The sequence below is a fragment of the Sphaeramia orbicularis genome, chromosome 7, assembly GCF_902148855.1.
Source record: "Sphaeramia orbicularis chromosome 7, fSphaOr1.1, whole genome shotgun sequence".
Taxonomy (NCBI): Eukaryota; Metazoa; Chordata; class Actinopteri; order Kurtiformes; family Apogonidae; genus Sphaeramia; species Sphaeramia orbicularis.
The window spans coordinates 30,928,018-30,955,872 of record NC_043963.1 but is presented as its reverse complement, the minus strand read 5'-3'; the positions used below and the strand labels follow the sequence as shown (position 1 = coordinate 30,955,872).

The 27,855-nt window shown below is 38.9% G+C and overlaps 2 protein-coding genes and 1 long non-coding RNA gene across 4 annotated transcripts; 1 reads left to right on the top strand and 2 right to left on the bottom strand.

Annotated features, from left to right (window-relative positions):
- Window positions 1-806: 806 nt before the first annotated feature.
- Window positions 807-9,002, bottom strand: birc7 (baculoviral IAP repeat containing 7). The gene is made up of 7 exons (XM_030138154.1): window positions 8,447-9,002; window positions 5,931-6,030; window positions 5,690-5,771; window positions 5,523-5,568; window positions 3,348-3,557; window positions 2,302-2,367; window positions 807-1,006 (listed from the first exon to the last, which is right to left on the bottom strand). The coding sequence occupies exons 1-7, from the start codon at window positions 8,985-8,987 to the stop codon at window positions 807-809; spliced, it is 1,245 nt and encodes a 414-aa protein (XP_029994014.1). The 5' UTR covers window positions 8,988-9,002.
- Window positions 9,003-10,488: 1,486 nt separating this feature from the next.
- LOC115422069 (YTH domain-containing family protein 1) lies at window positions 10,489-18,580 on the top strand. The gene is given in 7 exon segments (XM_030138124.1): window positions 10,489-10,934; window positions 11,743-11,767; window positions 13,031-13,110; window positions 13,975-14,082; window positions 14,084-15,631; window positions 15,740-15,784; window positions 15,962-18,580. Coding segments are annotated over 7 exon segments (1,860 nt in total). The 5' UTR covers window positions 10,489-10,907; the 3' UTR covers window positions 15,989-18,580.
- A 743-nt stretch (window positions 18,581-19,323) lies between these two features.
- LOC115422095 (uncharacterized) lies at window positions 19,324-26,927 on the bottom strand. Of its 2 annotated transcripts, none has more exons than XR_003935784.1 (2): window positions 26,870-26,927; window positions 19,324-20,845 (listed from the first exon to the last, which is right to left on the bottom strand). It is a non-coding gene; the product is annotated as an uncharacterized LOC115422095 (long non-coding RNA). The 2 variants fall into 2 exon arrangements; XR_003935785.1 differs by lacking the exon at window positions 26,870-26,927 and adding an exon at window positions 21,284-22,249.
- Window positions 26,928-27,855: the final 928 nt, after the last annotated feature.

Here is a 27,855-nt window from a genome sequence, read left to right as displayed (position 1 = left end):
TGTCTCTAAAATGTCCCGTCAGAGAGATTTTGAATATCGTGTTTTGACCCCACTCAAGTTATTTTTCCTTAGTGTTTTTATTCCTCTTTAGGCCTGAAAAAAACAATGCGATTGAAATTTTTTTATGAACCTATTTTTCATGGAGTTGCAAAAATATCCACTCAGCAGGACATCATGCATTTAATGTTTGAAGCAAAGAAACATGTATTTGATATACTAAGTGAAAACAGAATTTTTTTTTTTTAATGCTGTTAATCTGGGGTTTGTCACATTTGAACATACTCTAATATTAGTTATTACTCATTTTATGGAGATAATATGCAAAAAAAACCCTTTCTGTTTAAGAAAAATAGTTAATTACAGTCTATTCACAATAACAAGCAATTGATTTACACTCAAACATGTTAGTGCAGATCAGGTTTATCAAGAACAGCAAAGTTACAGTAACTTTTTGCAGTGTATGGGATGATGCATAGGCGTCCACTGTGTTGGCTGATATGGAACTAAAACAATAAAATCCATGAATACACAAGAGAACAGCCGTAGAATAACTGTCCACTGGAGTGACCACTATGCATGAAAGGGTTAATGTGCTTATTCATACCTGAAAATGTGAAAATCTTTTTTAAAAAATAACCGTGCACGAGCAACAGCTTAAAATATTTATTATAGAAAATGACCTGTAAACAGAATGAGCCGGTTGAATGGTTGATTTCTGTGAGTACAATTGCAAATTTACACTGTACAAAAGAAAATTCAAGGCCACTCATGCAACACCTGTCTAGCAGTGGTTCGTCACTACAGCCTCAGGACATGAAAGCACGGACGCTGCCTCTGATGACAGCTCTGCAGATGGGGCAGTGACGCAGGCTGGCAGCACAATCACCACACACCACCAGATGACCACAGGGGATAAAAACGATGGACACTAGCTTGTCCATGCACACCTTACAGGTCCTCTCTTCCTGCAGCTGCCTCAGGAGCTCCTCTGGACTGGGGTCTTTCACTGTGAGCCAACAAAAACGTACATAACTGTAAATGTCTAAAGTGAGGGTGTCAAACAGGTGGCCTGCAGATCAAAACTGGGTCACCAAAGGGTCCAACCCGGGCCATGGGATAAGTTTGCTCAATGCAAAAATTACACTGAAGATATTAAACCATAAAGACCCAGTGCTACTTTCTGTCATTTCCCAAAGGACATCTCTATATCTAACCTTTCTCAAGTGATTTATCACCTTTTATTTATAATTTTATCTTCTGTATTTTATCAGTGTAAATCAGGTATATTCCTGTGTTACATTTAATCATCATGAAGATGTCCTTAAAAACTCAGATTAAAGTTGAAGGTTATTACATCAAAAGCAGAGAAAACTGAAGAAAAAGTGACTTTTTTAGTCAAATATATCATTAACTGAACATAAACCCAGTGTCTCCATCCACTATCATTGATCTAACTCCATGGGTTTTATCAATGTTGTAGAAGATGACAGTGTTTCCACATTCACTACAGAGCCTCTGAACATCCAAATGGGTCATATCTGATGACCATGAAAAGATAACAAACTGTATTTTCCACCAATTATTTACATGTATGGATAGAATTAGCTGATCAACAGGTATTAAACAGTTTAGATCAGTAGATGGTTTTGGTTGGAGATGGATGTTTGGGTCTTTATGGGTTATCAACCAAGGGTGCCAAAATCATTTTAGTTCAGGGGTCACATACTACTGGATCTCAAGTGGGTCAGACCAGTTAAATACTATTATAATAACCTATTAATTGTGACAACTTCAAGTAAAATTACAGGATTTTTTTTTACATTTACAAACTATCCTTGTACAAAAAATGTGAATAATCTGAACAAATATAAACAACTTGAAATGTCTTAAGAGAAGTCAGTGGAATTTTCATCATGTAGATCCACTATAATCTAAAAAATGATAAATGATAAGCTCAGGCATTATCCTGTTAAAATTGCACTTATTTTTCTTAAGAAATTTCAGGTTGTTCTTGTTATTCCCATTTTTTTAAGGGATAGTTTATGGATGTAAACATTTTCATAACATAATTTACTTTTTTTCAGTTCAAAAGAGAAGTTTGGAGTTGGAATTATTTATAGCTTATTATATCATTATTTTACTGGTCTGACCCAGTTGAGATCATATTGGTTTATATGTGGCCCCTGATCTAAAATGACTCTGACACCCTCAGTCTAAAGCTTAATCACTGCAGGCTCTCACAGAGCTGTAAATGTGTAAAGATAAAGTGGGTCTTTTTTCCTGTTAATAATGACTTCTGACCTTTCTCTCTGATGGATGTTTGTGCTCTCATATTTCCAGCGCTGGAGCCCTGCCTCACCTCTGGCTCTGAAAAATATAAGTGTTAAAAAGGAAATAACAATATACAGGTTGATGCAAAGTTGGGCTTTTGGTAATTTTTCACTCACACTGAAACTTCAAAAACTGCACTTGAAATAGTTAAAAAAAAAAAAACAAAACTCTAAGTGGGTCAATATATAATAGAGGGATTTTTGAAGTCCATGGGATATGTCTAGCATACATCTTTATCAAAAGTTAAAAAAAAAAAAAACAACTAACGTTTTTATGTTCATTATGATCATGTCTTTAAAAAAAATCCATAATTATTTTATTACAGAAACAATCACTTATTAATAAATAATTAATAAATGACTAGATATACTGAAATGTCAGCTAAATAACCATCCTAATTTAATAACAACCACCTTCTAATTAGCTAAACAATAATAAAATGAGCTTGTTTTGATTGTGTTCTTTTTTTTTAAGTTGAGATAATCAAGACAGACATTTCTTTTTTAGCAATATATCAAATTTTATATGGAAAATAACAAACTGTAGCTGTGTCTGAGAATCACTTTCAACTAAGCTACCCATTATAAAACACCTCTCAAGGAAGTGTGTTGATTCCAAATCACATGACCTGCTCCACATGATGTCATTTCCTCCTGAAGAAAACACTGGCAAGACTCTAAGGTATGTTCTTTCTCCTCTTTCTTAGTAATTTAATATAAAGTAGTGTGTGGGTCAAGTGTGTATTTATCGCACTCTTATGTCAACAGTGTTACTACAATATCTTCATAAATAACTTTTAATTTCAATTTTACTCAGTTGTATATATGATATTTAGAAGAATCTTTCTGTAAAAATGCCATGTGGTGTTATGGTTCTGTTGATTTTAGGCCTGAAAACAGCAAAAAATGTCAACTATACCTGTCAACTATGTTACCCTGTAAAAGTAACTCAAAAAGTCCCTCAATTGTATATTGACCCATATAATCTTTCACACCAGTCCTGAAGCTGTCAGTTACCTCGGCTTTGCGGTCCCCTCTCTCTGTCCTCTTCCTCTGCCTGTAACACATCAGTGACCAGGTCAGACACAGAAGTGTAGTGTTGGCCAGTCAAAAGGTACTTTGTCTGGACTAGACTTTCTACCAGACTGGCCTCGAAGCCCATCTGGAGCACCGTCTGCACCACAGGGGAAAGCATGGCTGAAGAAGCTCCCAAACCTCCAACCATATCTGAGAGACAAGAAGAAAGAGAATAAAACTATTGACTATCCAACTGAGGACACAACAAAAACATCTGCAAAAGTGTGCAATGCATGTTATTATTATACCAAGGCCAGATTCAACATCTACGAATAAAAGAGAAATAAATGTAAATAAATGAATGAGAAATAAAATAGAGAAATTAATAAATAAAATTAATAAATGAGAAAGTAACAAATCAAGCAGCTTATATGTCTATGTCAAAATATTAATCCATCCAAACACAGAGGCCTTCAGTGCATCACACACATACAGTAGTGGAAAAAATTATTAAACCATCAAAAATCATCAAAAACAATGGTTATGCAATCAAGTACTAACTCCTGTGTGTATCATGTGACTAAAACAGACAGAAAAGAAAACATGGAATGCCTAAAAGCACTGTTTTTGACAGTACAATGCCATAAAAATGAAAATGAAAGTTTTTATTACTGTGTCTTGCATACAGACATCCCCAGCCCTTACATGGGCTTATAAGACACCATAAACACAAACCAAAAATCAAATACCAGACAATAGGCACAGTATATAAACAAAACAAAATACTGACCTATTTAAACAAACACATATGCTGCTTTTTCCAGGCTTTACAAACAAATAATGCTTATTTAAATACATTTGAACTAAACAACCATTTCATCTCATCATCATCAGTGCTCCAGAACATATCAGGATTTCGGATAAACATGTCATCAAACAAAGAGGCTCTCAGTCATAGCTATTGATGTAAAAACTTTAGTGATTTTGGTTATTATCAAGAAAACCATTGGAAATGTCTTGATATCAGCTCTTAAATTAAACTCTTAAGAGCTATTTTTGTTGTTGTCATTATATTTGTCCAAACAAACGTACCTTTAGTTGTACCAGGCATTAAAATGAGCAAGAAATTGAAGAAAACAAGTGGTGGTCTAATAATTTTTTCCTCGACTGTATATCCTTTGAATGGTGAAGTGCAATTTTCTGATTAATTATAATTTTTTTTACCCCAAGCTACAGGTTGCTGTTGATATAATGACAGGATAACAAAATGAAAAAAACCCTTTAATGCTCATTTATTTTTAATCACCCATTATTAATCAATATATATCATAATAATTAATAGCTGTATTAACATGTCGCTGGTTCTGCAATCAAGTACTAACTCCTGTGTGTGTCATGTGATTAAAACTGACGGAAAAAAAAACAATGAATGCCTAAAAGCACTGTTTTTGTCAGTATAATGCCACAGCTATTGATGTAAGAACTTTTGGTTATTATCAAGAAAACATGGAAAATGTCTAGATATCAGCTCTGAAATTAAACTCTTATGAGCTATTTTTGTTGTTATCATTATATTTGTCCGAACAAATGTACGTTTAGTTGTACCAGGCATTAAAATGAACAAAATATTGAGGAAAACAAGTGGTGGTCTAATAAATTTTTCCGCAACTTTAAATTATAATTACGACTCCCTCATCGTATGGAATAACTGCCCTCTTATGAATGATCTGCAACCCTGAGCTACAGTCAAATGGCTTCCATCACCTTCCCTAATTACTGCAATCCTCAAGCAAACATTAGCTCAGGTAACTGAACATCCACTTCTTTCATTTCATTAGCTGGGGCATAGACACATGATAGAATTGTTCCTCTCTTTTACAGATCCTGAGCTCAAAGTCTCATCTCACATAAAGTAATACTGATGCCCAGATCCACGTCTCAACAACTGCGGTATTCCCATGAGAACAAAGTCAGTTGTTTCTAGTCTGTATTGTCTCTATTCGACAAATCCTGTGGTGTTACTCACAGTTTTTGCCTTACTTTCCACTATTTGTGGGAACAAACACACACAGATGTTGACAATAAGATGCAAAGATAATAAGTAGAATCAAAATTGCAGGTTCTAATCTTACAATAAAACATTTTGAGGTTCTCTTTGAGTGTTGTATGGCTTACCGTTTCTTGAACCAATGTCTCTAGCAGTGGGAGTCTGTGATCCACCCTGAAAGATGAAATAATACTCTGAATTTATTGAGAAAAGCTAAGATTTTCCTGCTGCAATGACAGTTATTTTCCAACGATTCATTATGTGCTGAGCAGACAAGAGGGATAAAAGTTCTCACCACAGTCTCACCCAGATGGAAGTGAGCATCCTGTATGTTGCTGATATACTCCTGCCCTCTGGACTGGATCAAGAATTCACATCTGAGAAAATATAAAAGTGTTTTCATCATGGGGTAAACTCAATGCCGTGTGAAGTGTAGAGATAAAGTAAAAAGTATGAAGCCATATTTTAGATAAAACAGGTAAATGATGCATTGAGTTGATTCCTCCCGGCCTGACAATGATGAGTCCTGTAGTTACCGTGGAAACCACTTGGCATGCTCCTGCCAGGGGTCATCTCCGGGTTCCCAGTTCCTCAGTCCTCCATCACAGAAGAAGCATTTGACATTGTCACCGTGGCCTGAGAGTACACGGAGAACTACAGTCAGAAAAGTACTGGGAAGGCAAACACAAGTGCATTATGACACAAAATGACAGGACACATATTCTATAAACCAGTTAAAGTACAGATACTTGTATTAAAAAAAAAAAAAAGATCCATTATGCATCCGACTGCAATCTTTATTTAAATTTCTTTCTTTTTTCTTGATAGAAGTCAGTCTAACTGTGTGCCCCCTTTTCTTTTTCTTTTAATTTATTCTCTCTGAACCTTTGGGAGGGTGGGTTTGGTGTTTGTGTGTGTTGTTCTGCCTTGGACTAGTTCATATGTCCTATGCTGACGTAGATGCTTATTTGAAAACTGAAAAATAAAGTCTTAAAAAAATAGTTAAAAAATAAATCAAGATTCTGGTAATAGTGAAAATACAACTCAATTTATTTACTCAACTACAGGTAAATAGAAATCCACAGGGCATTTCTACTGGCTGTTTTTGTCTCATACCCTATTATTATAATGCAAATACAATATACTGAAAATAATAAACATTCATTTTTCTCTGATGTGCAGCCAAAGAACTCAAAACATTACAATGCCCTTTTCTCTGTGATCCAGTCTCCCTTTTCATGTCTGTTTAACCCATAAAGACTCAAACCACCACCAAAAGCATCTACTGATAAAAAATTATTTAATACTTGTTGATCCACTAATCCTATCAATCCATGTAAATAATTGGTGGAAAATACAGTTATTCACCTTTTTATGGTCATCAGATATGACCCATTTGGACGTTCAGAGGATCTGTAGTTACTGTGGAAACACCGTCATCTTCTACAACACTGATTCACCAGTAAAACCCATGGAGTTGGATTAATAAGAGTGGATGAAGACACTGGGTTTATGTTCAGTTGATGAGAGATTTTACTAAAAAGTCACATTTTCTTCAGTTTTCTCTGTTTTAGATATAATAACCTTCAACTTTAATCTGAACTTTTATGGAAATCTATATGATCAGTGAATTAAATGCAGGAAAATACCTAATTTAGACTTAAAAATGCAAAATATAGAGCATAATATCAGAATAAATGGTGATAAATCGGTTAAGAAAAGTCAAAAACAGAGAAAAATTCATTTTGGAACTGACACAAAAGTAGCACTGGGTCTTTATGGGTTAATCTCTCCACACATTTCATGTCATTTTCATCTTGTTGCAGTTATTATGTGTGATCATCAGTTGATGATACATTAATAGACTATGTTTGCATGTTATTATTTTGTCAATTTTGGTGTAAATAGGTCTTGATGTTGTGAAAATGCAATGATGCAAAAAAGAATTATTGAGTCATTTTAAGGGCATTAAAACTAAAAACGTATGAGAAGAAAGTAGAGGTATTTGTATTAATCCATAAAGACCCAGAGTGACTTTTGTGGCAGTCTCCAAATTAATTTTTCTCTATAATTAACCTTTTTTAAGTGGTTTATAACCATTGATTATTATATTGTCCTCCTTAGTTTACATTTTTTCAGTGTAAATCACATATTTTTCTATATTTAATTCACTGATCATGTAGATGTTCATAAAAGCTCAGATTAAAGTTGAGGGTTATTATATCAGAAAGAGAGAAAACTGAAGAAAAAGCAACTTTTTCAGCAAAGATATCAATAACTGAACATAAAAACAAGTGTCTCCATCCACTGCCATTCATCAAACTCCATGGGTTTTACTGGTGAATCAGTGTTGTAAAGATGGTAACTACGAAGTCTCTGAATGTCCAAATGGGTCATATCTGATGACATGAAAAGACGACAACCTGCATTTTACATAAATTATTTACATTTATTGATAGAATTAGTGGATCAACAGGTATTAAACAGTTTAGATCAGCAGATGCTTTTGGCTGCCAGTGACTGTTTGGGTCTTTATGGGTTAAAATTAAGGAGTAAGTTGAAGAAAAAATCATGTATTAATACCTTAAATTTCTAAAGAATTTTCACTTAGTTACTTCCCACCTCTGGATACAATTCCGTATGCTTTATTGGACAATTGTGGATGTTTTTTTCTGGGGGTGATGTAGCTGCATTCAACATCAATAAACCAAGTACTGCTGTTGAAAAAATTAAAAAAAAAATTTTTACATGTGAAAATATGTTGCACTCTATGTGGTGCATGAATCTGTGGACTTCTACTTCTCTAGTGGCCCCAGCTTTGTCCAGGTTGTTCTGTCCCCAACCTCATGACTCAGCAGGACAATTGTACCATGAATTCTCTGACAAAGAGAGGTTGCTCTAGCAGTGACTGGGACAGAGGTGAATATTTCACTGATAATTCGGATTATTACATTTTGCTCACAAAATGCTGTAAAAAAAAAAAAAAAAAAAAAAAGCAGATTTAGGAAGATTGCATGAATGAGTTTAGGTTTTACACTGAGATTGTACAGACCTGTGTAGAAAAATCCTGCCCTAGCGAGAACATCTGGCTGAACCGAAGCGTCTGTGGGCCAGTTGTGGAAAGTGGTGAGCCGTGAATCCTCTGCCTCCATCTCAGGGTAGACGGCCTGGCCAGCTGTCCCCTGGTCATCCATGGTCATCCTCTGGAGTTGACTCAGCAGCTGGCCGTCCACGGAGTCTGAAGATCCGGCTTGGAGTGGAATATTTCCAACAGCTTGACCCATCATGAAACTGCAGGTGGGGAAATGCCTCTTGTGCTCGGCGGCTGGACTATCCCCATGAATCCAACATCTTAAAATCCCTCCACAACAGAAACACTGGACTTTATCACCGGGGCCTACAAAGAAGAAACCAGCTTTAGCCAGGTCTCCAGATGTCACAGGTGCATCTGTTGGCCAGTTCTGAAAAGTCTGAAGCCTCTCTCCTTCTCCCCTCATCTCAGGCTCCTCGAGGATGTGCAGCATAGTCCTCCTGTCATCCATCATTCTCTGGCATGTAGGTTTTCCTTTCTCTTTTTGTCCTCTGATTGTCATCCCTTTTGCGGTCCATAGTGGAGTCCACACTGAAGGTGAGTGCAGAGCTCCGACTGAAATAATATGATCAGCTGCGGGGGCCTGCACAGCGGCCTACAGGAGACTGCTTTCCAGAAAAGCCACCAAATGCCAGAATGTATGCTCATTGATCTTTGTGTGAATGACACCCTGAACACACCATGCAGCTCCGCCTCGTGGAGAAAAAGTTCACTGTGTAAATAACTATAACCACTGAACTAACTATGGCTAGGAAAAGAAGGATATTACAGAGTATTTAGAGGACATTACAATTCTAAGTCATCAGTTATGTCACTTATATTATGCTTTAATGTCACATGAAACACGTTAGCTTCAGGGTAGGATGTTGGGAATACTGTGGTGCATTTTAGTCAAGGACATTAAGATGAAAATAATTGCAAAAATACACGTGTGTGCTCTGAATGATAAGATAATATAGCCACAAAAACTATAACAGTAACAATTGCGCTGAATCTTGGTGTTGGACTCTACAAGATGTATTTTCTTTCTGCAAGCTTCAGTATTAAAAGTGTGGGACCAGTTTCACACACAGACAATTTGCTGTTGAAACAGTATTTTTTGAAGGAATGCTCATGTTTCAGGGACATCTATTTCCTGTTTTGCTTTTGGTTTTGTGTACTTTTGAAAACAAGGGGTCAGATGATTACATTCTGTGTATTCTGAGTTAGAAAAGCACTGATAACTGATAACGTCAACAGATGACCTATGACAAAACCAGTTTTCCTAACATGATGACCTAAAAATAAGGCTGGTGTGAAATAGCTGTGTTGACATACTGCTCTGAAAGGGTTTGTTACATAAATTACATGAACACTGAAATCTATAGCTGCATTGATCAGATATACCTGATCATTAAACAGTATGGAAAGCTGAATATTACCAGTTATGTTAGTTTTATTCCGAGATTGACCTTTGACAGAGTTTGATCGGGTTGATGATGTATAATTGCTACCCCCTAGTGGTCTAAGCAGGTAACTACATAATTATGTGGCTCATATCCTAACTTTTGCTAATCATTAACTACATATAAAAGTTATTATAGAATTATGATATAATCTACCACACAATTGCATTAAATTGGAGTCTGATTTGAGAGGCTAGGCTGGACTACATATTATGTTTCTGTCCCTGGGCCAAAGAGGACAAATTACAGGGTTGAGTCGAGGGACAAATGCCTTATGACAGCATTTACTGCTTTGTCTGCAGCTATTTAGTTTTAATCTGCATTCCAGTAAGTGTCACACATTTACTTTAATATATTGCATCATTCCAGTGAATAAAACGAAAGTAGTGTAAAGAGTTTTCCTCCAGTGTACATCTAACACTACGTTTATTCGTGGCATATATATAAATATATATTTGATATATGTGCATTGCATATTAGATATCTACTTTAATGACATGTAAATGATGCTTCAAACTTTTGCCACCCCGCGGGGAACGACGTAAACTGCAGCGGTGGCTCAAAGCCCGGATGGAGCAGCCATTGGGGAAGTGAGCAGGGCTTGAACGTAACTGAGGAGGGCTGTCTCTGTGGAATAAAAAAGACAAAGTAACTGACGGCCGAAGACACAAATATACAAGATCCGAAAGGTCCAGTCGGCGACAAAAAACGTTAACTTGAAAACCTGTATCAAGACTTGACTGCATTGTGACACGTTATCGGAGGCGACAGACTTGAACTGTGGAAGTTGGGATACGTGAACACATCGGAAAATATACAGCTGAGCCTGCGCTACAACTACTAGCCACACGCTAAGCGGCATAACTAGCCAGATAGCTAACTGTAACTGAGCTGGGAAGTTGCTTTCAAATCACGGGGCTTGAAATCCAGTCACAAGCTCAGGCTCTGTGAGAATCCAGGGACTTGCTTAATGAATTATGTCTGCCACAAGCATTGACCCTCAGGTAGGAAGGACGATGTACCTCGCCTGTAGACAGCTTGCAAGCTAGCTATGTGCTAACGTTTTACTGGGCTATGGCTATTCCTCGGAAGTGCTAGCTCGCCACTAACGTTGGCCGGTGCATTTAGCTAGCAAGTTAGCTGCATTTTGTGGTTAAAAGGTGAACTGGTTGAAATGGAAATCTCAGGGAAATTTGTGTGATAAAATGCAAGCAGATATTAAATCGACCCCAATCTGTAACTATCTGTTCGTGCCACCAGTGTAGAAGTAAAAAACTCCCAGCCTGAGGCTGAATACGTGAAACCCAAAGCTAACGCTAAAAATACACTGGGGCTCAAACTAACTTGTTCTGTCAGTCAAATTATAATTGTTAATGCTTTGTGTCACGAATACCTTGATGGTTTTTAAGCTCATCGTAATATGTGCAGCTTGTTTAGGTAAACTAAGTTACTGGCTCTTTTAGCATTAGTGGCGTTAGAAAGCCATTTTAGGGGCAACACTACGTTAGCAAGTGAAGTTCCTCCTGAATTAATGTTAACAAGAAATCACTCAGCTCTGACTAAATGGTGTAATTCCTCCGATAAATGATATATCAGTAGCATACGTATGTAAAGCCCTAGTACAGGCCTATGTAACGACAGGTTACAGGCATTGCCTCTTCAGGAAGTAGTCTTAGTTCACTCTCTGAGCAATAAATAAACAACTTATAGGCTGTAAACCGCCTTATAATAATTAATAATAATAGTTATAATATTAGTAATAATAATAATCATGTCTCATTCTTTACTTTGCATGGTCCTACTTGGATGCAGAGATCAAAGGGGCAAGCATCTAAAGGTAAGTTCACTTCGTCAGAGAAATGAGATACATTTGTTCTGGGTTGTTTTATATTTATATAAAATGGCTTACACATATTAGATAAATAGCTCAAGTGTTGTGTGTTTGGTCTTTACACAAGGGGACAAAAGACATCAGCTAAATTGTGTAAACTTTTGACAGGGTTGCTTTACCAGATATTTGAGTAAATGTTTTCAATTTGATGCCAACAATGGTTGAAGGTAATAAGGCCTTAAAACTGGCTGGAGATATTGGTTGTAAGGTAAGTGAGGCTCAAACAACGTCAAAACCCAATATGAAGAACACTCTGTTAACAGTGTATGTGGTTGTACACTGTGAGTGATTATGGAGTTGGAATAAGAAATCTAGTGACACAAGAGGTATTTATTTTCAGAGGACACCTGCCATATTTTTTGAAGTTTCTTATAGGGAGAAAATCTGCTTTGTTTATGGCTAGGCTATATATTAAGATGCCTTCCACACAATGTGTGCAGTACCTGAGAGAATTGAAAAATCTTTTTACAACCACACTTTTTTTTATACTGCTTTACTGTTTTCATAGTCAGATTAAAGGTTTTGGGGGGACAATCTATAAATTTAAAGTGGCAAGATAAGTTTTCTGGCTGTTGTAGCCTCTCTTTTTCCTCTTTCCCACCACCAACCCCTACTTATGAGTTGTCTGTATTTCATTGTTGTCAAACTCTTATGAACATCAATGTGGATAGGGCTGTTATGGCCTTGTAATTTTATTTTTTATGATGTACAAGTCATTTTAGGTTTACGCCTGCTGTCAGTGGAAGTGGAGTGACAAGCAGGTCTTTTTCCAGCAAGCCTGGCTGGAAGCTGGCCACACACTGATTCACCCTCAGGTTCACTCTTTTCCCAAGACAAGGGGTACTAGTGATGGGCACTAATGATTTATCAGGCATACAAGAGGGACAGAACAACCATCTAGATTTGCCAGGTCATTCAGTTAGTCTTTAGGCACAGCTGAGGTCATAGTGAAACCAAAAATAAGGGGATCAGGTAAATATAGCTGTAAATTCACATGGCTGATTTAAAGTGTGCTACTGCTGATATAGTCCCAAAGCTTTTGTGTTCTTTCTCATATCTACCTGAATGCAGTCTATATCCTCAGCAAAATGAAAGTTTAAGCTGTGCTCTCTCAAATCTAAAACAGATGCTGCTATTTGTCCCTGTATAAACATAAAACTGGTATCCATGCATTTCTATTTAAAGTGCAATTATGTGCTTTTGTTGCAGTGCAAAATGGTTCATTGCATCAGAAGGAGACTGTCCACGACAATGACTTTGAGCCATACCTCACAGGTCAATCAACTCAGGTAAACCTTAAAATGACTCAACTTTCTTTTAATCAGATATATGGTTTTACAACAGTATTGTGATCTGTAAAAGGATGTTTTTTTTTTTTTTTTACATATTTATATTTACCAAAATACTACTGAAATGCAATATAGGCAAATAAAATATCCAAATTGCAGGAGCTGCAGTTTTTTAGTGAAGGTAAAATGTATCAGTGCATGCTTTTACAATCAAAGCATTATTGTGCTACAGATCTGCAAACCAGCAAAAATCACATCACTTTGATATTTCCGTCAGTCAAAATGAAAAGTACAAAATAACCATTCCCACTAAAATCATGATTCGTATCACAATCAGGCCATCTGTCAGATAATCGCAATATGATGTTTTAAATTGCATCTTGTTTCAGCCCTATTATTAATCAGAACCATCCATTCTTAGAGATACTTGTATATGTGTGTGTGTGTGTGTGTGTGTATATATATATATATATATATATATATATATATATATATATATGTGTGTGTATATATATGTGTGTGTATATATATGTGTGTGTATGTATATATATATATATATATATATATATATATATGTATATGTGTATATATATGTGTATATATATATATATATATATATATATATATATGTATATGTATATACATATGTATGTATAAAAATATATATAAGATACTAAATTCAGTTTATATGTTAAACGGAACATAATGGTATTACCATTTATAGTTGTACCTTGGACAGAAATTTATGGAAATATAACATGATTGTCCCCATTTCTGTGAAAGTGAATTAAGTTAATGATAGATATTTACCATCTAAGTTTACAGTTGCTTATATTTTGACTTTGCTGACTTTCATGCATTCAGAACAACAGCTACCAGTCCATCACCGACCCCTACCTGTCCAGCTACTACGCCCCTTCCATTGGATTTCCATACCCCCTCAGTGAGGCTCCCTGGTCTACAGGCGGGGACCCCCCCTATTCCTTACCTCACCCCGTATGGACCCTTGAGCAATGGAGACCATCACTTCATGCCGGACACAGTGTTTGGCCAGCCAGGAGGCCTGGGAAGCAGCATCTACCCACACAGGTTTAACTTTTTCCCTGAAAACCCTGCCTTCTCTGCATGGGGCACAAGTGGCTCCCAGGGCCAGCAGACTCAAAGTTCAGCTTATGGCGGCAGCTACAGCTATCCTCCCAGCTCTCTGGGGGGCACCCTGGTGCCTGATGGTCAGACAGGCTTTCACAGTGACACCCTTAACAAGGCCCCTGGAATGAACAGCTTGGAGCAGGGTATGGTTGGCCTGAAGATCGGTGGGGATGTCACTGGCCAGGGGTCAGGAGTCAAGGCTGTGGGATCTGTGATTGGTGGGCCTGCAGTGGCAGCGACAGGAAATGGAGCTACTCCCATTGGAATGCCCCCACCCAAACCCACCTCCTGGGCAGCCATTGCCAGCAAGCCTGCCAAACCCCAACAGCTGAAAACTAAAGTGAAGTCAGGGATGCCCAATCCAGGGGGGGCTCTGCCCCCCCCACCCATCAAACACAACATGAACATAGGGACCTGGGACAAGGGCCCGGTCACTAAAGTAGCCACAGCCCCACTGCAGCAGCAGCCGCCTCTTGGCCTGCCTCATGCCATGCCACCTCAAGCCCCCATGCAGCAAGGACCCATGCAGCCCCCACCCCCCCAGTCTTTGGTGCAGCCCCAGATGCAGCCTATGGCCTTACAGCCCCAGCCTCCGCATCACCAACACCAACACCATCAGCCACCACCTCAGCCCTACCAAAACCACACCCAGCCCCCACAGCCCCAGACCCGTTGGATTGCCCCACGCAATCGCAACCAAGGTTATGGGCAAGGTGGCCTTGGCCAAGATGGTAGTGGTGTGATGGGGATGGTTGGTGGTGGGAACAGTGGCCCTCAAAATTCCTCTAGCCAGGGACCTGGTGGAGAGTCCCACCCTGTACTGGAGAAATTGCGTGCCTCCCATAGCTACAACCCCAAGGACTTTGAATGGAACTTGAAGAACGGCCGTGTTTTCATCATTAAGAGCTACTCTGAGGACGATATCCATCGCTCCATCAAGTATTCCATCTGGTGTAGCACAGAGCACGGCAACAAGCGGCTGGACTCAGCCTTCAGGGCGATGAATGGTAAAGGCCCTGTGTATCTGCTGTTCAGTGTCAATGGCAGTGGTCACTTTTGTGGTGTGGCAGAGATGCGTTCACCAGTGGACTATGGCACCAGTGCTGGTGTTTGGGCACAGGACAAGTGGAAGGGCAAGTTTGATGTGGACTGGTTGTTTGTTAAAGATGTGCCTAACAGCCAGCTGCGCCACATCCGCCTGGAGAACAACGACAACAAGCCAGTGACCAACTCCCGTGACACTCAGGAGGTTCCTTTGGAGAAGGCCAAGCAGGTGCTCAAGATCATCGCCACCTACAAACACACCACCTCCATCTTTGATGACTTTTCCCATTATGAGAAGAGGCAGGAAGAGGAGGAGGAGGTGCGCAAGGTGGGTACAGGCTTTTCACTTGTTTTTGTCCAAAACTCCACTAATAGGTTTGATGCTTTTGAGAGACTAATGACTGTTTTTCTCTTTCTACTTCTTTGCTTTTGACAGACTTTCGAACCTGCTCAGATACAGAACCGCTCTCGGTTGGATCAGGTAAAGACTCATATTTTCTTTTCTTTGGTTTTCAAAACAGTACAGATGAAATTGGACAGTCATTTCTCTGTATAATAGATTATTATAAATATGTGTTCATCACAGTCTTCTATGGTTTACTCTGCTGTTCTGTCATGTTCCTGTGATTAATGAATGTTCTGTTCTTTTTTCAAACAGGAGCGCCAAAACAGGAATAAACAATAGAAGACATTTATCCTTGGCTTGATCGACAGTTACACTAGGACTTTTGATTTAAGAGACAGAAGAATATGAAAATGCAACCAAGCCCTTCATTTTTTTCTATTTAATCCTGGTGAATCTCTGCCATTGTCAAAACTTGTGCTTTTTTTGCCCCATGTACCACCCACTTCTTGTGCAGGGATAACAAGCTGATTTAATGTATTACCTAGTCACCACCACACTCTTTAGTTCATTTTTTTAAAAATATATTTTTCTTCCCGTTCTTGCCATCTCGTACTCTTCTCTCACCAGACTGGTTATCTCTCCTGCCCCCACCCCTCCTATTTCCAATTGAATCAGGGTTTGACTGCACCATGGAGAAAAAAATCTGCCACTTTATATTTCAGTACAATCAGGAACGGATGTGTCCTGCCCCTTTTTGTCCATTTGGGGGCAACATTGCCATGCTTCAGAGGTTTAACTGTGCCAACAGGGTTGGAGGATCCCAAAGGCAATGTTGGACTTGGAACTGTGTGATAATAAAACTTCAATGGTTTATCTATTTTTCATTCAGATCAACAAAATCTCTATTTTTTGGCTTACTACTGACAATTTCATTTCAGAAACCTGTTTTCTGGAGCCTTAATGTTTTTTTTCTAATTATTGGTGACTTCTCAAAAGAACTGCTCAAACAGTGACACTGCTGGAGAAATCAGGGATAGTGTGAAGTCACACGGGACTCGAGACATTTCAGAGGAGGAATTGCAAAGGCCTCTGGGAAAGAAATAACTGATGTGTCCTCCACAACCAGAACTCTCACCATTTGAATCAAAAATTGTACTATTGACATCTTTGACACCCCACTGCTTTGCTTTCTTTCGGTGTTTGTCTTTGAAGGTTCTTCGTATGTTTCATCAGGAGATTATGCTTATGTATACAACCCAGTCTGAGAGAATCGTCACATCCACCATTTTAAATTGTTTTATAATCAGAATTATGTAATGATGTAACTGCTACATTGAATGAATTGTTGCTATGGTGTTTTTGTTTCACAAAAAGGGGGGAGGGTTCACATATTTGTTCATTCACCATCATCCTGTCTTAATCCTCTGTTCTCGCTTTTTTCTCCCCCTTGAATTTGGTTTTGCTAAGTCTATCATGTTGGTCGTAATGCTAAGCTTTAACGTAGGAGCCTATATATTCATGGAGAAAGCCTAAAAATGTATAACCTAAAAATTAATGTAACTGATTTACTATCGAGTAAGAAAAAATACGAATGAAATGTGGTTTCTGTGTGTTTTTTGGTTGTTGTTGCAAAAAAAAAAAAAAGTTTGTTCTAGACTGAAACCATTGATTTTGAAACAGTACAGTACTTTCAGGAATGTTATGGAGAAAAAGATTGGAAATTAAAAAAAAAAAAAAAATCTAAATTGATGTGTATGCCCATGCATGGCAAGCTGCAATACATTAAGTCCCCTGAAAATGTTAAAATATCCATCCTGCAGCTTGAATGTGAGGCAAACAGTGGCAGTGTTGTTTAGTTAATGGTTCCTTACAGAACAGCGACCCCCTGTTCTCGTGTCACCGTTTTTCAGAGGCAGAAGGGAGGTTTTTTTTTTGGCAGAGATTTGCAGGTTCCTACTACTTGATCGCTAACTGGTAGCAGCTAACTGTCACTAAAGTATTTTGTGGGTTGCAATATTACTATAATGCAGAGAGGAATGCTGCTAATAGACACGGTTGTCTCATGTTAAGGGACTTTTCTGGGTGTTGACATTTTTTGTGTATTTGTGTAAGTGTTGAAATCTGATGTAGCTACATGGTTACACAAACGGTCACATCACAAATTTCTGTTGGTTTAAGATTGACAGTGGTACCTTTCCGGGTAGTGTGGACTGGGCTTCTTCATATTAAGTTGTTTGCTCTTTGAAGAATGTTAGAAAATGTTTATCTGATCTATTATGATTCTGTCAGAACTTGACCCCATGTTAAGTCAAGACTAGTACTGCACTTTGACAAAGTCACCCAAGTGTGTGTATGACCTGTATGCTTCACAACCAACATTTCCAAATAGGTGAAGCTGCATTGTACTTTTACCTGGCCAGTGTAATCCTTTGTAATCGAAAGAAATGACCGCAAACCTCTAACACAATCCCTTTTCCTCTCCACCTCCTTTACTTTACCTGCACTAATCAATAGCTAGGTTGATCCAAGCAATACAGTGAATGCCCTTCACGTTCGCCTTCACCATTACTGCTCTCTCCATCCAGTGTAGAGTCAGGGGGAGGTGAAAGGCTAAAGGACGCCATCGAAGACCGAATCGCAGGCACACCAGTCTTTGCCTCAGGAAGCATGAACTGGTCGTGGTTTTACTACAGGGCTTACATGCACGAAAATAACTGTCAGAGGATGATCGCTGCAATAGAGAGACATGTCAGGTTAGCCATAAAATTCTATGTATGAACACTACAAAAGGAGTACTGACATGAAATATTAAATAAACATCGATTATCTTATAGACCACAGTTGTAGTGGGCATAATAACCTGTTCAAAAGATCTATCTTGGTTTTTCTTTATAGAAGAAATCAAGCCTTAATAAACTGTCCATTCAGCAATTACTTTGTCTTGATCTCATGAATTCTCTGTTAGTGAGTAAACAGCCACAAATTGTGACCTCATTCAGAGACAGGAAGCTCTGTAGGGCTGCCCCAGCTCTTAAATGTCACTGAAAGGTTTGCTCGGCTGGGCTGGTTTCGTTCTGCTGTCTTATTCTATCATGCTGCTAGAAATAACGCCAAGCAGGCCTTTTTCCACAAGAGTTAAGCGTAAATCTTTACGATTGAAGATGCTATCCTCAGAGACAAGAGCAGGTTATTATTTTAGCTACAAATTGAAGGCAGAGGCTTAAATAATCAATGTTCAGAAAATATACCATTTAGTTGGAAGCAGAGGTTTTTTTTGTGTCTGTGTGTGTGTAATTCTTACATGAGCTCTCCATGGTGCTGATTTCCAGATTTTGGAAGACAGCGGGTGAGGTTTTTCCAGTCACAAAACAAAATAAAGAACAGTATCTAGAGAGTTATGAGAATAAATCTGGGATTTTTCTTCTCATGTAGATATATGAATTTGATTTATACTATCATTTTACTCCACTCAGGAATATACTCTTACAGAGGAATGACACTGATTAAAAGTCACTAATATGTCACGATTCTGAAAATATCATGGAAAAAAGAAACATTTCCCCACTGATATTGTTTTTTTTTTTTTTTTTTTTTAATAACTTAGAACAGATGTGTCAAAGGTGCAAATAAAAAAGAATTTATCATAAAAAAAATCACAAGAACAAACAGAAAAATTAGAACAACATAGACTTATTTATTGTCACATTATTACAAAGCATATCCATCTGTGAAATAAAATAGGCAAACATTATCACACCCTGACTCTACACTCTTAATATCATGACGTATGACGTACGTGGATAGAAATGCTAAATTTAACCCATAAAAGGGTGTTTTTTTATTCAACATAATGCTCATATGCATATTTATTACTTATACAGATTACTTATAAATCCAGATTTATTTATATAGACTGAAGCAGTCATGTACCATTTCATAGAATAAAATAGTCACCACTGACATAATCTGATTTATACAGCAGAAATGACCTTTTAGTAGGTTATGTGATTACATTTGATTTATTTATTAATTGGTTTTAATCTGTGTAAGTAATCCAAATCATTTAGAGACAGGTTAAAATATCTAACCTGCAGGAATTATTAAAATTTACAAACCTTTTTCACACAAATGCTTTGTATATTCTTCAGTAATGAATCATAAAGCATTCACATTTTATTACTACATTATAAAAGCTGGTCTAGATATAAGTATTTTATTTATCTATGTAATGCTTTTGTATTTGCATTGATTGTTTTTAATATTACAGCCTGTTTTATGGCCTAAATGTATTGGTCACAGCCTCCACGCTGCGTTGTGCAGAGGACGCCTGTAGGTGGCATTGAATGGCTTATATTTCCATATGTTGTCTCCGTCAGAGCAGTGGTAGTTTTCATGTCCTGAAGGCTCGTCAGACTCTGCTGTAGGCCAGAGGTTTGAGCCCCAGTCAGTGTGTAGAGGAGCTGCTGGCCTCCTTTAGATCCGAAAAGAATCACAGATCACTGTCACCTGAATCTGCAGCGGCGTTGCGGACCAGTGAGTTGGCCTGTTTACCATTATATGAAAGTGGGTACAGTAAATATTCAAAACAGCAGTGATGGATTAACACTAGTAGATGTTTGATGTTTAGATTCAGACAAAGTGTGTAGCTATGGCAGGTACATTTGGAGCATCTATGGTTTAAGTCGCGCCTATAGGTTATAGGTCTACATTTAACATTCAACACCCAATACTTTACATTTCTTAAATTCTATATTAAATTATATTAAACAAATCAAATCTCATATTGAAGTCTGTTGATTTTAGGCCTAAAAATACACAGATTTGAGTAAAAAGCGAACAAACCGGCGCACTGTGATGAGCTTTTCGACAACATCTGCCTTAAAAATAATGTTAGACGTACAGAATAAAAGTGATATCAGTATATGTTTATGTTAAAGATGTAGGCCATGACCCCAATTTGGCGACAGTCCAGTTGTTTTCTAGTCTAAGCCTGTTTCGCATCCTGCATCCTGCAATAGATGCATTTAAATACCTCAAAAATAAACAGGACATTTAACACTAAAAACTGACCAATGATGTGTAAGTGATCTGTGGTGAAATAATTTGATGATATTAATGTGCGCATTACGCCCACCTATAGCACACACACACACACACACACACACACACACACACACACACACACACACACACACACTTGAATGACAGTACAGCAGTCAGCTTTATTCCTCTGCATGCTATTTGGTAGGGCCTGTTTCTTCCATGAAGGGTCCAAATGCAGAGCTCAGACCTGCAGCCACAGTTGTGTACATGAGAATGTGCACAGTCTGAATCTGATGCATGATGCTGGGGAGATTCCTCTCTTGGCATTCACCGCGTGCCTTAATTGTATGGACATTAAATCAAGGTCCGCTGTGAACACGCAGAGTGACAACCCTTCCAGAAGTCGCCTTCTCACCTTGCTGATGGGCGCAGAATGAAGCCAAGCCCCCAGCCCCTACCCCTGTGGGACTTCCACACTCTCAAACCTCCAGCATCTGCCGCCAAGGAGGATGCAAGACTGCATGACTGCGATTTAAGTACAGCTCCCGTTTGCGTGCGCGCTCTGGCATACACACACATACACATGCACACGCACAGATCTAAAGCCGATTTTAGCACACAGTCACACCACGTACACACACGCCCGCGCGCATGCAGACACTCAAATCTCAAGCCGATTTATCGCCTACACCAGCAATAATGCGCGCGAGCACATTCTCGTCCTGCGTCTCTTTGGATTCTATGCACACATATTGATATCACTGCGCCACAGCTCGGCAATAAACCCCATCAGCAAACAGCCAATAGCCTGATCAGTGGATCTGAAACAAAGCTTGCATCTGATAAGCTTTGTCATTAGCATAGCATTAGTCAACAATTATGCCCTGGATTTTTGGGTATGCGTCTTTACGCATCTCCTGGCAGGTTACCTTGCACAGAATATCAGCCGAGGCTACACACTCTCGCATTGTCCTTCCTCAAAACCGCACAAATTACAGCTGTACCCTGACCCAACACACAAAAAGACGAGCGGAAAACAGAAGAAATAACCGATGGCAGCGCATCACAAGGCTATTTGTTTGAAGTCATACATCCCACTGCGACCAGTACTGTATGTTCCATTTAACTTGGCTTGAATGCAGTTCCTCGATTTGTCCATGATCAACGCCCTCGGACAAAACGCGCGATGCCTCCTCTCTCCTCCCATGCAATTGACAAACTACAGAAGGCTAGTTTTACATTAGGCTATATCTGGAAAAAAGACAGGACGTTCTTCTATTGGCCACACTGCTCTATCACATCCCTACACGCTGGTACTGTCGACGATTATGATCTTGTGTTTGAAGTGGTGAAAAAAAATCTTGGTCTTCAGAAAGGTCCTCTCTCTCCGCAAGGAGTCACTCGGTTCCTTTTGGTTCGTGTCTTTTAATCTGACCCATTTCAGGCACAATCCAGCACTGGATGCATGCCCCCTCTCTCGCTCTCCTCTCTCTCTCTTTCGGGCTGTGTGATCCACTGTCTCCCGGATTAGAGCGCCCCTCTCTTCCCATCCTAGACAATTGCGAGTCTCTGCTGATTGGACTTCAGCGCAAGAGGATTACATGGGCGCACACTGACGTCATGGCCCGGGGCCCAAGCCCCCCTCTTCCTCCTCACCTCCCCCATTAAAACCAAATCCTCATCAGCCCCAAATGTCCTTGAAACCACCGGCCTGACTTTCTGCAGCGCGTCATGCATGCATGCATCGGGGCAGACATACTGTTGACGCTTCCAGATACTAGTTACAGCCGGTGGCGTTTACCAATAAATATGATGTAGCCTTTATGCACAAGAATGTCAAAATGACATGACAATTGCGCTGTCGCTTGTATGCACCTGCGTACTGTCAGCAAACAACAAGACAATTACAGGTTCAAACAAATACTCCATGCATTTGGAAAGTAAAACACATCCACCGGCTCCAGTGTGACCTCCAGTTTGTCATCATGATGGTGAACTGGTCATTTATTTAAAGTAACGCGTACATTTTTAGTCCTCCAAAATAACCCGCAGCCAAATGCCCTTTACACTGAAACGCCAAGATGGTCTGTTTCAGCCAAAGTTTCTCCAGTGAATTTCAAAGGCTGTTTAGACCCGTTAACCCTGATCCCATGTGCAGACCAGGGCCGTGCCAGTCTATCTTTGGGTCAGCATCTACGGGGTTCCTGTGACTACATTTACTGTATTTACTCCTCTAGATCTGTGTCGTCTATACTTGTAGCACTTTTTACTTGATGACAAGGTAAGTAAAAATGATTATGAGTCTGATTTTACCTTTTGATCTTGAATGTGTCCTGACTCTATTTACCTCTGAAACCCTGCCCACCTTAACAGACACTCTGCTCCTCTGTGTTGCTATTATGACCCACATTTGGGATTCAGTTTAAAAGGCCAAAGATGATCTACACAAATTAAACAAATACCTTGTCTTTCATTTTAATGTCAAAGATGTAATCACCACTTTTCAACTCTTGTTTTTCTATAAAGCTCCTCTTTTATACTTTTGATCATTATTTTATTTGCAGCTTGCAACGTGGACTTAAACTCTGCAGCCAGCATTCAGTTCAACCAACTGAACCTATCTGATTTTATTTCTTCTAACATTAACATTAAGTCCTGCTCCCACTCTCATTAATCTACATGTAGGCCTGACCACTACCTGCACCGTGTCGCTACTACAGTTAAAACCTACAGGCTTATATTGATTTTTATCCCGGAAGAAATTGTCATTGGATTTTCAAACGTTTTCCCTCCTTCCGTAGCTTGTGCATACCTCCCACTGTTGGCTGAACAAAGAGAGGGAGAGGTCGGACCATCAGCGGTGTTTAGGATGAATCCGCTGTCCATCACTCTCCATAACGGAGCCTATACAATCGCAAATGCGCCTATTTTTTTTTTTTTTTTTTTTTTTTTTTTTTTAACGAATGCAATTATTAACTATTTTAACAGCCATGTCTATTGTTTAATCTGTCTTTGCAGCAATCTACATCTCAAAACGAGCTCCCTTGCATTTGCATTAATGTAAGTCAACCCACTCATGCAGATTTCTTAGGCCTATATGGCTATTGGCTCCTTTACGCAAAACACATAAAGAAGTGGGCTAATAAACCGTGCGTACAGTAGAGGCCACCTGCCACACAGAGGTATCCTTTGTCCAGAAAGCCTATACTGATAAATCCACGCGGACTTGGACTCAAAATCCTTTGTTCCTACTCTCGTCGTTGCCGTTATCCTCCAGTTGTGCGCCACACTGTGCTCCATCATATCTTCTCTCCATTTTGTGCCACCACAGGCCTGGTCCTCTGCGCAGAAAAACGCATGCGGGTGCAGCAGCATATAGCGCCTAACTTGGTGAAAATAGCCTCCGTGTCTCTGCTCATGCACAACGAAGCAAAGAGAGAGCGAGATTGTGAATTGAATTGCAGTTGCTTTTCTCCCTTCATCTCTTCCTCTGCCGAGTTGAGCGGCCTCCACATCTTAAGCTGAATGAAGGGGGAGTTGTCCCTGTGCATTACAATGACATTCAAGCCCCATTCATTCAGCCACTGTCTAACGGTCTTTGGACAGCAAATGCACCCCCATCGGGGGGTCGCAGCCCCCTCATTACACCCCCAATCCCAACATGCAGCCCCCCACAATAGCCCCAACAAAAGAGAGAGGAGATTCGGCCCCAGTTGTGCGAGCTGCGGCCCCTGGACCCTGTGAGGTACGCTGGGAAAATATTCCTGCACATTTGAATTACATTAAGGAACGTGCCATGCCGGAGTTTAATGTTGTTGTCACCGAAAGCATCACTAAACAAATATGTACGGGCTCATTTATTTGTTTTTTCTGGGTCATCATGAGCTCCACATCCACACTGCAGCAGGTGAAGCTTGACTGGACATTAAAAAAAAAAAAAACAACAACAACCTCCAAATCAGGTGTGATGTAAAATGTGAAAACGTCTTTTTTCTTTTTTTCCTTTCATTTTTTTTCTTTCGTTTTTTTTTTTTTTTTTAAAGTGTGCACATAAGGGCTCCAAACACTCCTCCATAGTCCTCAGAGTTGCACTCTTGACGTAAACAAAAGCACAATATGGTGACAGGGCATGTATAGGCTGCTGTATAGCTGCAGGATCCGGCTTATAGATGGACCTGCACAATTACGCAGAGAGCCCACCGGAAAAGTTATTATTTCTTTGCGCAAAACCACTATTGGTTTAATTTGAATCAGTGTGGATGGAAACATTGCGTGCATATTAAAATATAATATTTGAAAAAATTTAGGAATTATATTTTACAACAGAAATGAAGAGAGAATTGCTGGTATTTGTAATTTCAAAGGGTGGAAAATATATAGTGTATTTATTTTTGTAGCAATGTTCACGTGTAAGCAACTGAAAAATAAAAATAATTTCAATTCGCGGTTTCTCAGGGTATATCTGAAATAATATAATAATAATAATAATAATAATAATAATAATAATAATAATAATAGTAAAAATAATAATTATAATAATAATAATGATAATGTCCACTAGGTTGGAATAGGGGAAATTGTAGGGGAAACTGTCCCAGTGTTGAGCTACTTTCCCAGGGAAATCATACCGATTTCCGAAATGCTGTTGAAGGCCCGAATAGGCACAGCTGGGCTTCTGCTTCTGGGCCTATTCATCAGGAGGAGGGAGAGGTCAACGCTGTGGCCCGGTGCAGCTCCGGACTATAAACCCGTTATGCAGATACACAGCTTATATAGCCTCGTCTATAACTGCACTCCACTGTAACACACAGCAAACACACTTTCACAACAAATCCCCTTCACCTTCCAGAAAAGTTCCAGGGATCTCGAAAATTAATTCATCAACTTTTATTTTGTTGATATTTGTCTGACGTTCATTTCCACATCTGTTAATTATTTTTTTTATAATTTCCAGGCTCCGATATATTTTGTATTTCTTTTTTTTTTTTTTTTAATAATTATTTTTTTATTTTTATTTTTTTTTTTATTTATTCGTGCACACTTATAGAAGACAAAATATTTCAACTACATGAAAGACTTCAAGAAAAAAATGCGGATGAATTTTTCTTAAATGAAGGAAATTTTCCACTTTGAAACACTGGGCGACGATTGTCACAGAGAAAAGACACAAATCTCCCGCACTTTCAGAATTTTGCAAACATTTCTTAAGTGCACAGAGCCAGAAGGACCCTCCAGTATTGTCCAGGGAGAGAAAGAGAAACACGTTGACAAAGGAATCCATTGTTCCCGGGGAACAATTCAAGGGGCCTAGTAAGCTGTCCTCTACGATCAGGCAGCCGGCCGCTGATTTGAATGCAAGGGGCCCCTCCAAGGAGAAATGGTAATATATGGCGAGATATAACAAACACTAGACTTATATTAAAGCGTGCACTCAGTTCCTGTACACGCATGCACACGCAGACGCAGCTCAAGCGCACATGGATGGATGGATGGATGTGCCTTAAAGCAGCTGGAAGTTGGAGGTGAAGTTTACATTAGTGTGTTGAACCTGCTTTCAGGAGAAAACACTGTGTTTCTGAGGAGCCTGTGTACAGTTGATGTGATCCACATGGTCACAGGTAAGTAAGTACTGATGAAAATAAATAAATAAATAAATAAATAAATAAATATGTTAATAAGCAAAATTATTTAAAACAACCCACTAGATATTCTATAACTGCACAATTCATTTGAGTTAAATATGACAATAGAGAAAAATGTCAAAGCTTAGTTTAGACTGTAGTTTGCCCATTAAGACAATTTTACAAGATACATTTTTAGCTTTAAATATTTTAAGAATGTGCTAATAGTGTTATATTTATTGTTAACTTCACTTTATAATTACATTTAACAATATTTTATTCCCCCCCTATTTACTGTATAACAGTTTTATGCATACACACACATACACACACACACATAAAATTAGCTAAAATGCAAAACAGAAATACAAGTTTGCGTGTCATTGAATCATTTTTGTGTGGCGAGTGGGGGTTCTGTCCTGTGAATTTGGCCGGACACAGTGGAAAAGATGAGAAATCCCGGATGTCACTGTTCATCATTTCACAATGAGAAAAATTGCTCTGCACATTTGCTGAGAGATGGACTGTCACTTGTGTGTCTCGGAACAATAAACACTACACACACACACACACACACACACACACACACACACTGGCAGATTACAAACTCTATACCATGATTCCAGAAATTACTCTCTGAAACAGCCCGTAAACATTTCCACATTTGCATGTTTTATAGGTAAATGAATTGTCCTTTGTGGACTTCTTATCAATAATGCTGATACACTTGACCAGTGAGGTGAGAATCATTACTAATAGTTGGTCCTTGACTCTATCTGATAAATGTTATGAGCTGTTTGCATTGATCTGTTTGTGACACAGTCAGTAGAAAAAGGTCATTATTGTGCCTGTTTTTGTACATTTATTACACAATTGTAAAGCTGCTGAATGTCTCATACTCTCCTTTAAGTGTGCATGTGTCTGGAAACAGGTGTATGCAAAGACAGCACAGATTGATATATAACTGATGCATGATTTACCTGAGTGTGTGCATGTTTCAGCATATTTCTGCAGGTCCGTATGGCTGCAGAAGGTGTTCGTAAATGCATTATCTCCATTCATACATGCTAACACTGGTGTGTACATTACTAGCTGCAGCTCAGTCATGTAGTCCTGCCTTAGCTGCCAGAGCGTTGGCTCCTGAGCAGGACTCACAGAATAACCAGGGACACCAATGACACCGACCGACCACATAGATATTCATTAGTAGCTACAGTAAAACTAGTCAAATACCAGTGTGTGTAATACCATGGCAGCAAAGTGTTTTTATTCCAACGAGGAAGAAAACAGAGGTGACACCACAACCGATGGGAGTTTTACACAAATCCTTCATGTCAGCCGTTCCCATGAAAACAGAGACACACGTTTAACCTCCCCTCAAAGAGTTGCTCCTTCTGATGCTCGTTCATGCCCATCAGAAAGTGTTTTATAAGTGCATGTGGAGGTGCACAATAATGCACGAGCACATGGAGCAAGTCCTTCTACACACACACACACCTACACACACACACACACACACACACACACATACTGTATTAAAAC